The sequence below is a fragment of the Bos indicus genome, chromosome 3, assembly GCF_029378745.1.
Source record: "Bos indicus isolate NIAB-ARS_2022 breed Sahiwal x Tharparkar chromosome 3, NIAB-ARS_B.indTharparkar_mat_pri_1.0, whole genome shotgun sequence".
NCBI lineage: Eukaryota > Metazoa > Chordata > Mammalia > Artiodactyla > Bovidae > Bos > Bos indicus.
In genome coordinates, this window is record NC_091762.1 from 6,628,429 (window position 1) to 6,641,968 (window position 13,540).

At 38.0% G+C, this 13,540-nt stretch overlaps 1 protein-coding gene across 2 annotated transcripts in view; it reads right to left on the bottom strand.

Moving 5' to 3' along the window:
- Positions 1-757: 757 nt before the first annotated feature.
- Positions 758-13,540, bottom strand: part of HSD17B7 (hydroxysteroid 17-beta dehydrogenase 7) — a 29,968-nt gene continuing 17,185 nt past the window's right edge. Inside the window, exons 7-9 of one of the 2 annotated variants that reach the window (XM_019986848.2) lie at positions 12,760-12,816; positions 7,258-7,356; positions 758-2,081 (exon numbers count right to left, since the gene is read on the bottom strand). In XM_019986848.2, coding sequence (XP_019842407.1) covers positions 1,980-2,081; positions 7,258-7,356; positions 12,760-12,816 — 258 coding nt within the window. In that variant the 3' untranslated portion in view covers positions 758-1,979. Of the gene's footprint in view, positions 2,082-7,257; positions 7,357-12,753; positions 12,817-13,540 lie in introns of those variants that run through there. The other variant, XR_011564895.1, reaches the window with a different exon arrangement.

The following is a 13,540-nucleotide window of genomic DNA, read 5'->3' on the forward strand; positions in this document are numbered from 1 at the left end:
CATGACTGAGAGACTAAACACAACAGCAGCAATCCCACTCCTAGGCATACATCTGGAGGATGAGAACTAACTGGAAAAGATACATGCACCCCTATACTCACAGCAGCACCATTAGCCAAGACATCAAAGGCACCCAACGTCCCCTGACAGGTGAATGGATAAAGATGTGGTATATAAAAATGCTCAGCTACTCCTGAGCTCAGCTGACTACTACTCAGCCATTAAAAAGAATGAAATAATGCCATTTGCAGCAACATGGATGGACCTAGAGATTGTCATGAGTGAAATAAGTCAGAGAGAGAAAGACAAATATCGCATGATAGCACTTATATGTGTAATCTAAAAATTTGATACAATGAACTTATTTAAAACATATAAATAGATTCACAGAGATAGAAAACAAACAGGGTTAAGTAAGGCGATAGCAGGGGAGGGGGATTTAAATTAGCAGTTTGAGAGTAACAGATACAAACTACAAATAAATAAAACAAGGATCTACTATATAGTACAGGGAACTATATTCAGTAACTTGTAACTATCTATGGTGGAAAAGAATCTGAAAAACTGAATATAACTGAATCACTTTGCTGTACACCTGGAAACACTGTAAATCAACTATACTTTAATTTTTTTTTAAAAATTCCAGAAACAGAGACCACTCTCAGTCAGATGGAATGTGCTCACTCAGTGCCTCACATAGTAATATTTCAATCATGACACCCTGGCTTATTAATCTCTAAAAAATATTGTGTAGTCATTGTTCTCAAAAAATGCTCTTTATTCATTCACATATATTACTGCATTTCATTCTCACTTCATATCCATGAACAGAGAATACAGGAAGATTCCACTTCACAGACAAAAAGCTTGAGATCCACAGTAAAGTACTTCTTCCCAATTAACAGTGAGTAAACAGAAGAATGAAAACCAGCTCTGTGCTTTCAGCTCTCTAACTTCACCCTTCTTTTTCAAAGAGAATGGAGAGTGGTCAGCTCTCATCTTCATATATGTTTAAAGTTATTAAAAATATCTTTAGCAACAAACTTAGAGAAAGAATAACCAAAATTCCACACTTTAAAACATATAGACATTATATTTACATGTAATTTTTCATATTAACTCATTAAAAATATTACTCTAATATTCCAGATGTTGGTTGAAACACCTAGGCATTTTAGCATTTTGTCTTGACATCATGCAAACTAGTCCTAACCACTTTCGACCACTACTAATACTAAGAGACATTCCACCAGTAATTATTCAATTGAAAAATCTGAGTAAATTCATTGAAACAATTTGAGTAAATCATTTTTTGGTGCAGGATTACATCCGCTAAAATATGTCATGGAAACAAGTTGGTCAGTAATAAATTTGTAAACTGTGGTGAAGGTCAGGCCCACTATTAACATGGACTATCTCAATATCAATAAAAGACACTTTGAAAATACAGGGAAAATAATTCAAGTGGCCCAAATACATATACTTTTGTTACTATGATGATTAATTACATGGACATCTGTATTAGGATTTTTAAATGCAGCATGTGGAGGAAGAAATAAGGTACAAGACCTAGGAAAACTACTTGTTAAGAACAAGGCTAAGACTGCTACTCAGAGAATGAGTAGTATGTCCTCCTTCTGGGGCAGGTGCAAAGGAGAATCAGTATGTGTCTGTGTCATAATTATTCAAGTCAATACCTCATCCCATGAAGTAGACCTTGTGCTCTTGTTAGCAGAGCAAACAGGTACTCAGTTGGGTGACTCTAGCTCGACTCTGATGTGACATCATTCTTAAAGACTGATAAAATAACAGACATTCTTTTCTCACATGCACACACAAACATAATCATAGAGGTGATTCTGCAATGAAGAGACCAGCAGAAATCACTTTTTACCACAAATGCACATGGTCCAACTCAGGAGAAACCCACACACTCCAGAACCCACAAAAGGCACAGTATGTTTCAGAGAGCATCATTTTCAGTTCTGGTTATTGGTTTTTTGAATGGTGACCCTAATCTCCTTTTCAAGTTTCAGTAGCTTTTGGTAAAATTTTTCAGCAGTGTCTTCATCTAGGTCCATCTGGAAAAGAAGCGAGATAGGCATGACTAGAAAGGAAAAATAAACAGTATTTGAATAAAAGGATTCCATTTAAATAACAGGTAAGAGAATCCAAAAAAGGCCCAGTAGGAAAGCTGTGGTGGAAGCCATGTGGGGAATGTTAGGAATCTCAACATTTTGTCTTTAAGTACAACTGATACTTACCTCCTAGTAAGTAACTTCTTCAATAAAAGAGCTCTGATCTTAGCTGAACTCACTGCCCTGCAGATGAAAGACTAAGTCTCCAGCCTTCACTGAAGCTAATGGTACCATGGACTAAATTCTGGCCAATGAGATATAAGTGGAAGTGTGCGGTACTACCCAGGACTCTCTTTAAAGGTAATGAGGCACCCCTTTCTTTCTCCCTTCTTCACACTGCTCTCCTGAACCATAAGGATGAGGACCATACCTCAGGGATGGCAGAGGGAACCTGGATACCTGACAATCTGCCAAGCTGCCAGGCCAGCCCAAAGCTGCCATTCTCCAAACTGCTTTACATGCAAGAAATATTAGCTTTTATCTTGTTTTATCCACTTTACTTTACATTCTTCTGTTTTATGTAGAAAATTAATTTTAGCTGATACATTGTATGCAAAGCAAACTTCCAGCCCCCAAAGCTAAAAGGCTACAAATTAAAGAAAACTTTAAAACCTTTTGGAAAAACATTTACATTCAATCATGTTAGCATTTTTTTCATGTTGTAACTGGAAGAGGAATTACAGCTCTCTTTAATTCAACCCAATCTTTAAACAGCAGAAAGCTGACTTACTAAAATTAATCGAAGGTTAAAAACAGTCTGCGATGCACTTCCAAGAAATGCTAATACAGTCCTTTGGTTTATGGAATTAAACATTTTATCCCCTTGGTAAATCAGCCACTCCTTTGACATCAATAGATGTAAATTCAAACAAATTCTGAGGACCTGAAAGTAAGCTTATTTGTTTACAATAGAGTTCCCAAGACGGCTTCCCAGGTGGTACTAGTGGTAAAGAACATGCCTGCCAATGCAGAAGAGACGCTGGTTCGATCCCTGGGTCAGGAAGATCCCCTGGAGAAGGAAATGGCAACCCACTCCAGTATTCCTGCCTGGAGAATCCCATGGGCAGAGGAGCCTGGCAGGCTACAGTCCATGGGGTCTCAAAGAGTTGGACATGACTGAAGCAACACAGCACATAGCACAGAGTTCCCAAAGAATTTCTTGGGATGTTGTTATGCATTCTTAAATTTTAAAAGGAAACGAAAACATCATACAGTCAAGAGCAACTTAGAAACAGCAGGATGAAACATGTCAGGCGTATTTCCTAACTGTATCAACTCCTCAAAGCCTTTGCTAGCATAATGTGCATAGTGTGGGTCTCTGAAAGAGGGGGGATATGATATGAAGCATTTCTCAGACTTACTCGGATGACAAATTGCTTTTTGCAAATCTTAAGGAACTAGTATCTCACAGAATATAGTTTGGAAAACACTGGAGGTTCTTAGGTTCATTTTCAGTAAACATACACTATGGGAAGTGGAGAGCATGGTTCCCTTTAGAACTCAAGCTACTGACATATAGACAAGGTCACTGTCAATTATGACTCTGCCTTAGCTAACTTATTTGCTTCAATCCAATTTTCCAGCAAATTTGGAAAACTCAACTGTGGCCACAGGACTGGAAAAGGTCAGTTTTCATCCCAATCCCAAAGAAAGGCAATGCCAAAGAATGTTCAAATTGCGCACAATTGCACTCATCTTACACACTAGCAAAGTAATGCTCAAAATTCTCCAAGCCAGGTTTCAACAGTGTGTGAAATGTGAATTTTCAGATGTTCAAGCTGGTTTTAGAAAAGGCAGAGGAAGCAGAGATCAAATTGTCAACATCCACTGGATCATCGAAAAAGCAAGTGAGTTCCAGAAAAACATCTATTTCTGCTTTATTGACTATGCCAAACAAAGGCTTTGACTGTGTGGATCACAACAAACTGTGGAAAATTCTTAAAGAGATGGAAATACCAGACAACCTGACCTGCCTCCTGAGAAATCTGTATGCAGGTCAAGAAGCAACAGTTGGAACTGGACATGGAACAATAGATTGGTTCCAAATAGAAAAAGGAGTATATCAAGGCTGTATATTGTCACCATGCTTATTTAACTTATATGCAGAGTACATCATGAGAAATGCTGGACTGGATGAAGCACAAACCGGAATCAAAATTGCCAGGAGAAATATAAGTAACCTCAGATATGCAGATGATACCACCCTTATGGCAGAAAGCGAAGAAGAACTAAAAAGCCTCTTGATGAAAGTGAAAGAGGAGTGAAAAAGTTGGCTTAAAACTCAACATTGGAAGTAAGCCAGAAAGAAAAACACCAATACAGTATACTAACACGTATATATGGAATTTAGAAGGATGGTAACGATAACCCTGTATGTGAGAGAGCAAAAGAGACACAGATGTATAGAACAGTCTTTTGGACTCTGTGGGAGAGGGAGAGAGTGGGATGATTTGGGAGAATGGCATTAAAACATGTATAATATCATGTATGAAATGAATCGCCAGTCCAGGTTCGATGCACAATACTGAATGCTTGGGACTGGTGCGCTGAGACGGCTCAGAAGGATGGTATGGGGAGGGAGGTGGGAAGGGGGTTCAGGATGGGGAACACATGTATACCCGTGGTGGATTCATGTTGATGTATGGCAAAACAAATACAATATTGTAAAGTAATTAGCCTCCAATTAAAATAAATAAATTTATATTAAAAAAAACTCAACATTGAGAAAATTAGATCATGGCATCTGGTCCCATCACTTTGTGTCAAATAGATGGAGAAACAATGGAAACAGTGACAGACTTTATTTTCTTGGGTTCCAAAATCACTGCAGATGGTGATTGCAGCCATGAAATTAAAAGACACTTGCTCCTTGAAAGAAAAGGTATGACCAACATAGACAGCATATTAAAAAGCAGAGACATTACTTTGCCAACAAAGGTCCATCTAGTCAAAGCTTTGGTTTTTCCAATAGTCATGTATGGATGTGAGAGTTGGACTATAAAGAAAGCTGAGCACCAAAGAACTGATGCCTTTGAACTGTGGTATTGGAGAAGACTCTTGAGAGTCCCTTGGACTGCAAGGAGATCAAACCATCCATCCTAAAGGAAATCAGTGCTGAATATTCATTGGAAAGACTGATTCTAAAGCTGAAATTCCGATACTTTGACCACCTGATGTGAAGAACTGACACATTTGAAAAGATTCTGATGCTGAGAATGATTGAAGGCAGGAGGAGAAGGGAATGACAGAGGATGAGATGGTTGGATAGCATCACCAACTCAATGGACATGAGTTTGAGTAAGCTCTGGAAGTTGATGATGGACAGGGAAGCCTGGCATACTGCAGTCCATGGGGTTGCAAAGAGCTGGACATGACTGAGTGACTGAACTGAACTGAATTTTATTTTATGCCATTGCCTCCTCACAATAAGCTAGGCAGCGAAAAATGGGAGGCTGAAATAAACCTTACTCATGACAAAAATATAACAAAATTGATCCTTATGGGGTCACAATAATTTTTTTCATTTTCTACTATGTAAATATGTTTAATTTCATTTTGGATAACAGGGTCTACAAAACACAGCACCTATTTTTCCAAACTAGGTCCCCTGCCTCTTCAAATACCGAACTATTAAAGCTAATAATTGTCGTAAGTGGAACACAAAGGGAAGCTAACTTCACTTAGTAAGATGCTTTATATTTCATTCAACTTGTATCACATTTCTTGAGTGCGTGCCATGTGCAAGGGAACTTGCAAGGAAGGCGGGTGTGATCCCCCTCTTCACAGAGGTTACCCTTGGAGCAAAGAGCCCACTGCTGTATGAGTTCTACCCAGAACTGGCATTCAGTTCAGTTCAGTTCAGTCACTCAGTAGTGTCCGACTCTTTGCGACTCCATGAATCATAGCACACCAGGCTTCCCTGTCCATCACCAACTCCAGGAGCTCACTCAAACTCATCAATTCGGTGATGCCATCCAGCCATCTCATCCTCTGGCGTCCCCTTCTCCTCCTGCCCCCAATCCCTCCTGGCATCAGTCTTTTCCAATGAGTCAACTCTTGGCATGAGGTGGCCAAAGTACTGGAGTTTCAGCTTTAGCATCATTCCTTCCAAAGAAATCCCAGGGCTGATCTCCTTCAGAATGGACTGGCTGGATCTCCTTGCAGTCCAAGGGACTCTCAAGAGTCTTCTCCAACACCACAGTTCAAAAGCATCAATTCTTCGGCGCTCGGCTTTCTTCACAGTCCAACTCTCACATTCATACATGACTGCTGGAAAAACCACAGCCTTGACTAGATGGACCTTTGTTGGCAAAGTAATGTCTCTGCCTTTTTATATGCTATCTAGGTCGGTCAAAACTTTCCTTCCAAAGAGTAAGCATCTTTTAATTTCATGGCTGCAATCACCATCTACAGTGATTTTGGAGCCCCAAAAAATAAAGTCTGACACTGTCTCCACTGTTTCCCCATCTATTTCCCATGAAGTGATGGGACCGGATGCCATGATCTTAGTTTTCTGAATGTTGAGCTTTAAGCCAACCTTTTCATTTTCCTCTTTCACTTTCATCAAGAGGCTTTTTAGTTCCTCTTCACTTTCTGCCATAAGGGTGGTGTCATCTGCGTATCTGAGGTTATTGATATTTCTCCCTGCAGTCTTGATTCCAGCTTGTGCTTCTTCCAGCCCAGCATTTCTCATGATGTACTCTGCATATAAGTTAAATAAGCAGGGTGACAATATGCAGCCTTGACGTACTCCTTTTCCTATTTGGAACCAGTCTGTTGTTCCATGTCCAGTTCTAACTTGCTTCCTGACCTGCATAGGAGGTCAAAAAAATCTAGCATGGAAGCACCTGACTCGATGTAAAAGGTCACATAAAAGCTGAGATCTTAAGAGTAAATCGTAGTAATGAATCAGAAAAAAGACAGATAAGAGCAGTTGAGGTGTAGAAAAGGTGTGTCAAGCTGAAAGGCAGGAAAAAGCAGAAAGAAATGAAAATAGGCCAGTGTGATGGCAGAGAGGGGAGACCCACAGAACAGAAGCTGGACAGCTGGCAGCATAGTTGGGAACCCAGGGACCAGCCCACCATCAACCTCTTCAATGAAACAAAGCAAAGAGAGTCACCTTTTTGGACGTCACATAATTGCTTCCAAAGCCAGTGGTGGCACTCAGATATTTCACCAGAGGATTGAGAGACTCGGGCTTTTGGTGGAAAAGCCAGACCTGGAAAGGAAGAGGGTGTCAATGACTCTTCTCTTCTGCCCAAAGTGAGTGAGGCTGGAGGGGATTTTTAATCAGCACTTCAGAGAGCCCCAAACAAATTCTGACAACCCTCCTGAATAGCATCAGCTAATTGTGATGCTGGCATGAACCACAACTATAATTTATAGGAAGAAAGTAGAACAGCCCGCTTAATAGTATCCTTTGAAAATTTTTATAAAGTTCCCATATTTAACTGACTTTTCCCTTAATCTTCAAATTAAAGCTCAGGACATGTGAACTGGAGCTCACTCCGAGAGGATACTCAGCTGACACCACAGCAAAGTACAGGTCACTGATGTAATATTTAGTTTTATTAATAGATGACTATGTACATGTACAACAATCAAAAGATGTACATGGTAGTCAAAACTCTTCCTCCCTTTCAGTTTTCTAGCCACCCAGTTCTCTCTGGAAGCAAGCACTCATGTTAGTATTCTGTTAGTATTCTGTATATTCTTCCAAAGAAAATGTATTTGGTTAAAAAAACAAATACATCCATTTCTCTTAGGCAAATGGAAGCAAAATATACACTATTCCACGCTTTACATTTTTCACTTGAACAACAGGCCTTGTAGATACTTTCAAACCAGTACGTGAAAATTTCAGTCTCTTTCAAAGTCGCAACCTGCTATGGATGTGCCATAATTTACATAAAGTTTCCAACTGATACAGAGGTTTTTGCCAGGTTTTGCTATTACAAACATCACTGTGATGAATGATGACTAAATTATTCTATGTAAGTTTGAAGATATCTTATTTATCTTATCTAAGATATTTATCTTATTTAATACCAAAGATGGCATTGCTAGGTTTAAAGGTATGTGTATTTATCATATTGCATAATATTGCCAAAGAGCCCTTGACAGAGGCTGTATCAGTCTACTCTCTCCAGCAGTGTGGCAGAGTGCTCATTTCCCTACGCCCCTGCCAATATAGCATCAATATATTAAACTTTCTAATCTTTGCTAATCAGAGGTGAAAGTTTTTCATTATAGTTTTAATTTGCATTTCTCTTCATATAAGATTAGGCATTTCTTCATATGATTACAAGTTTCAAAACTCTGTTCATGTCCTCTGCCCATTGTTCCAATAGGTTGTTTTCCTTGATTTGTTGACATTCCTTTAACAATTAAGAAAATTTAGTAATTTTAGTAAATTACTAGTAAATTTAGTAAATTTTAGTAAAATTTGGTAAATAATTTCCAGTTAATCAAAATTGTAGTTTTGATTTGCATTTCTCTGATAATGAGCGATGTTGAGCATCTTTTCATGTGTTTGTTAGCCATCTGTATGTCTCCTTTGGAGAAATGTCTATTTAGGTCTTTTTCCCACTTTTTGATTGTTTTCCTAGTATTGAGTTGTATGAGCTGCTTGTATATTTTGGAAATTAACCCTTTGCCAGTTGTTTCATTTGCTATTATTTTCTCCCACTCTGAGGGGTGTATTTTCACCTTGCTTACAGTTTCCTTTGCTGTGCAAAAGCTTTTAAGTTTAATCAGGTCCCACTTGTTTGCTTTTGTTTTTATTTCCATTACTCTAGGAGGCAGGTCATAGAGGATCTTGCTTTGATTTATGTCATCGAGTGTTCTGCCTGTTTTCCTCTATGGGTTTTATAGTTTCTGGTCCTACATTTAGGTCTTTAATCCATTTTGAGATTATCTTTGTGTATGGTGTTAGGAAGTGTTCTAATTTCATTCTTTGACATGTAGCTGTCCAGTCTTCCCAGCACCATGTACTGAAGAGGCTGTCTTTGCCCTCTTGTATATTCTTGCCTCCTTTGTCAAAAATAAGGTACCCACTGGGTTTATTTCTGGGCTTTCTATCTTGTTCCGTTGGTCTATATTTCTGTTTTTGTGCCAGTACCATACTGTCTTGATGACTGTAGCTTTGTAGTATAATATGAAGTCAGGAAGGTTGATTCCTCCAGCTCCATTTTTCTTTCTCAAGACTGCTTTGGCTATTCAGGGTCTTCTGTGTTTCCATATGAGTTGTGAAATTTTTTGTTCTAGTTCTGTGAAAAATGCCATTGGTAATTTGATAGGGATCACATTGAATCTGTAGGTCGCATTTGGTAGTATAGTCATTTTCACAATATTGCTTCTTCCTACCCAGGAACATGGAATATCTCTTCATCTGTTTATGTCATTTTTGATTTCTTTCATCAGTATCTTATGATTTTCACCAGCTAGAATGGCCATCATCAAAAAAGTCTACAGACAATAAATGTTGGAGAGGGTGTGGAGAAAAGGGAATGCTCTTGCACTGTTGGTGAGAATGTAAATTGATCGGTATGGAGGTTCCTTAAAAAACTAAGAATAAAACCACCATATGACTCAGCAATCCCACTCCTCAGCATTTACCCTGAGGAAACCCTGAGGAGGAAAAAGACACATGTATCCCATTGTTCACTGCAGCACTATTTGCAATAGCTAGAACATGGAAGCAACCTAGCTGCTCATCAACAAATGAATGGATAAAGAAGCTGTAGTACATATACACATGGAATATTACTCAGACATAAAAAGGAATGCATTTGAGTCAGTTCTGATGAGGTGGATGAACCTAGAAACTATTATACACACTGAAGTGAGTCAGAAAGAGAAAGATAAATATCATATTCTAATGCACATATACAGAATCTAGAAAAATGGTTCTGAAGAATTTATTTACAGGGCAGCAATAAAGAAACAGACATAGAGAATAGATTTATGGACACAGAGGGAAGGAGAGGGTTTGATGTATGGAAAGAGTTACATGGAAACTTATATTACCATATGTAAAATAGATAGCCAATGGGGATTTGCTGTATGGCTCAGGAAACTCAAACAGGGGCTCTGTATCAACCTAGAGGGGTGGGATGGGGAGGAAGATGGGAGGCAGGTTCAAAAGGGAGGGGATATATGTATACCTATTGCTGATGCATGCTTGACAGAAAACAACAAAATTCTGTAAAGCAATTATCCTTCAATAAAAAAAACTTTTTAAAAAGCAAGTGCTTTGTAAGCGTAGGTGAAAGAGGGCCACAGATTTTGTTCTTTGCTTACACGAGGCCTCAAAATCTTTTTTTTTCCATATTTTATTGTATTTTTTATTGAAACATAATGGCTTTAAAATAGTGTGTTAGTTTCTGCTGTACAATGAAGTGAGAAGTTAATCAGCTATATGCTTATCAAGTTCTAATGCTTTAGTTAAACTCCAAAAACTTTTTTGTACTGTTTTGTTTTTAACAGGATTTTATAATGTGAGCCAAGCATTTTATGGGAATGACCAATGCATAAAATAAAATAAACTATATAGTCTTATCTTTGTGATAAAAAAAAAAAGAAAAGAAAATTTAACCTTTATCTATGTTATGGGTAGCAGGTATTTTTCTTCCATTTTGTGGCAAATCTTTTGAGTATCTATATAGTGAGAATTTTAGTCATGTATTTTTTTTTAATTTATTTAATCAAATTTTTCAGTTTTCTAGAGTTCCTGGGAATAGTTAAGCCTCTGCACTCTTAAATTATTTTAAAATGTCCCCATATTTTTTCCAAGTAACTATACATTCTTACTTTTATACATAAATCTTATAGTTTACCTAGAATTTTATTTGACTATAAAGTATGTAGAAAAGATCCTATTCTATTTTTTGGCAGCATTTGTTGAATAAACCATCTTTACCCTCACTGATTTTCTGCATCATTATAATATATCAAACACCTATATGCTTTGGGCCTATCCTAAACTTTCTATTTTATTCCATTGAGCTGTCAGTTCACATGCCAACACTACATTATTTTCATTAAGATGGTTTTCTTTAAAATCTTACATGCTGAAATACACAAAATCCTTTACAATAAGCCTTCTCTCATTTACTCCTGTAATTCCTATTTTACAGCTAATAATAAAAGGCTTAGGCAAGTAAAATATGTGCCCAAGAGTTCACAGTCAGAAACAGGAGAACTGGAATTTGAACAGAATTACTATAATTCTACAGTCCACATTCCTAACTACTGTATTCTAGGCCACTCAAGCTCAGCCCATTTAAGGAGATAAAATTTATTCAACCAAAGGTTGAAGAGATTCTTGCTACACATGTGATGTGCTCAAACCCTCGTCTGTATCTGCAGCATATACAATCATCACTAAGTGGTAATGACATCCTACTCATCCACGCTGAAGGAAATTACACCAGGTCACAAACTTTTTGAACATGACTCTGGGAGCATGCCGCTCATCTTATTAAATTCAACCTATTCTTCAGAGCCCAAATAAGCCTGACTCAGTAAGTAGAGCCTGCTCCAACTGGTCCAGCCCCATGGTGATCCTCCTTTCTGATCATTCCTAGAGTACTTGCCACTAGATGATAGAATGTCTTATTTTCTGGTCTATTTTCTCAATTCACTCTTTTTTTTAAACATGACTCTAAGCTCCTTAGCAACTGGAGATTCTGAATTTTAACTATTCCTACTCCTCTGACACAATATATACTTGACCTCTAGATTTGCCTTTCAGTGTCGTAAATGTATGGAAGGAGTAACCCCTAAATGATCATTCATTATTCTAAATGGCTGGACAAATATATTAAGAAATAAGTAATAGTGATAGGCTCTCAGGTTTCCAAAATACAAAGCAAAAATCCTGAAGGAGCTAAGTGGAGTGAGGGAAACACACACACAGAACTGACTTTTAATACAGTGGAATTTCAACCAGATGGTATAAAGCACAGAGGACAAATACATTTCATCTTGTATGACAATTCTCATCCACTGGTAGGGAATGTCTTTGGGGCCTTCAGTTGAAAAATATTCAGAGACATCATTTATGTACAATAGAACAGAGTATTATGATCCATTAGTAATGTCTGCCATTGATGAAGAAACACATGCAGTCCATCTGCATGAGTGACTTAAGGAAACAAACTGGTTTTCTAATCAAGCTAATAACTCAATTCTCTATTATTCATACAGGAAAAGAGAATCTTCATATCGGGAAATGGAGTTGGGCTTTGTCGCCTCTATTCTTGACCCATGAAACACACCTTCGCCATGGGAAATCTCACACTGACTGCCCAGCCAACATCTTGCTTTGCCTGCCCCGACAGTACTCCATGCTCCGCTCTCCTCTGGCTGCTCATGTCTCTTGCTTCTACAGAAGCACTGAGCCCAGAACCATGGTACTCAGTGCCAGAAAACATACTGAACTTTCAAAGTTCACTCCTAACGACCAGCATTTCACCTTATGATTCACCTTAGTCCTAAACAGGACCTTGCTTATACAGAGTCTGTTCTCATCTTTTCTGTTAAGATTGTTTCTAATCCAGTGAACTTACAGTCTACATCTGTGAAGTGAATACAACATGTTAAAACTCTAGTAACATACCAGTGCTTCTGTTCCATTGTGAGGTGTCAACGTGAAAGCGTTTGCAAAAAAGCGTAACTGAGAAAAAGAAAACAGTAGTCATTCTGTGGTGGTCTAGAGTCACAAAAGCATTATCCATTTAAATGTTAAAAAAAGACACACTGCATTTCTTATTATAGAGTATTTTTTCAGTTTCAGAAAATAAATTGAAACAAGAAATAATTTCCATCATTTAATCCCCATTACTCCAAGTCAACCACTTTTAACATGAAGGCATATGTCCTTCTCATCTTTTTCCCATGCCTGCCATAAATAGGATACTTCTTCCTGAGCTCTACAAGGGAAGGACATTTCCTGAAAGCAGCATTTTCTAATGAGTGCTGGAGGGATGCTCAAAATACAAACAAAACAAACAAGCAAAAACATGACACTGTGATCATACAATGCACAATCATACCCTCCTTGGGAAATTTTAATGCAAGTGACTATATTAAAAGCTCAGAGAAATCCAGTTTGATATCACTTAACACAGGTTTCTCAAAATTATATAATCATAGAACTCCTGGGCTATATGGTGCGTGATCAAAGAAACATTCCCTTAACAAACAGTGCTCACTAAGATGGAGGTACAGTGGGAGTATCAGGCAGTATGAAGCAGAGATTACGTGGTAACATCAAAACTTTTGAGTGAAATGGAATTCTGCCACCTTCAAGTTCAATTACTTAAAGCACTTCCCAACCCTTAATCACATCTTTTTGGTTCCAACTTGAACAGCTTAAGTAAATCAAGAGAAGAAGCATG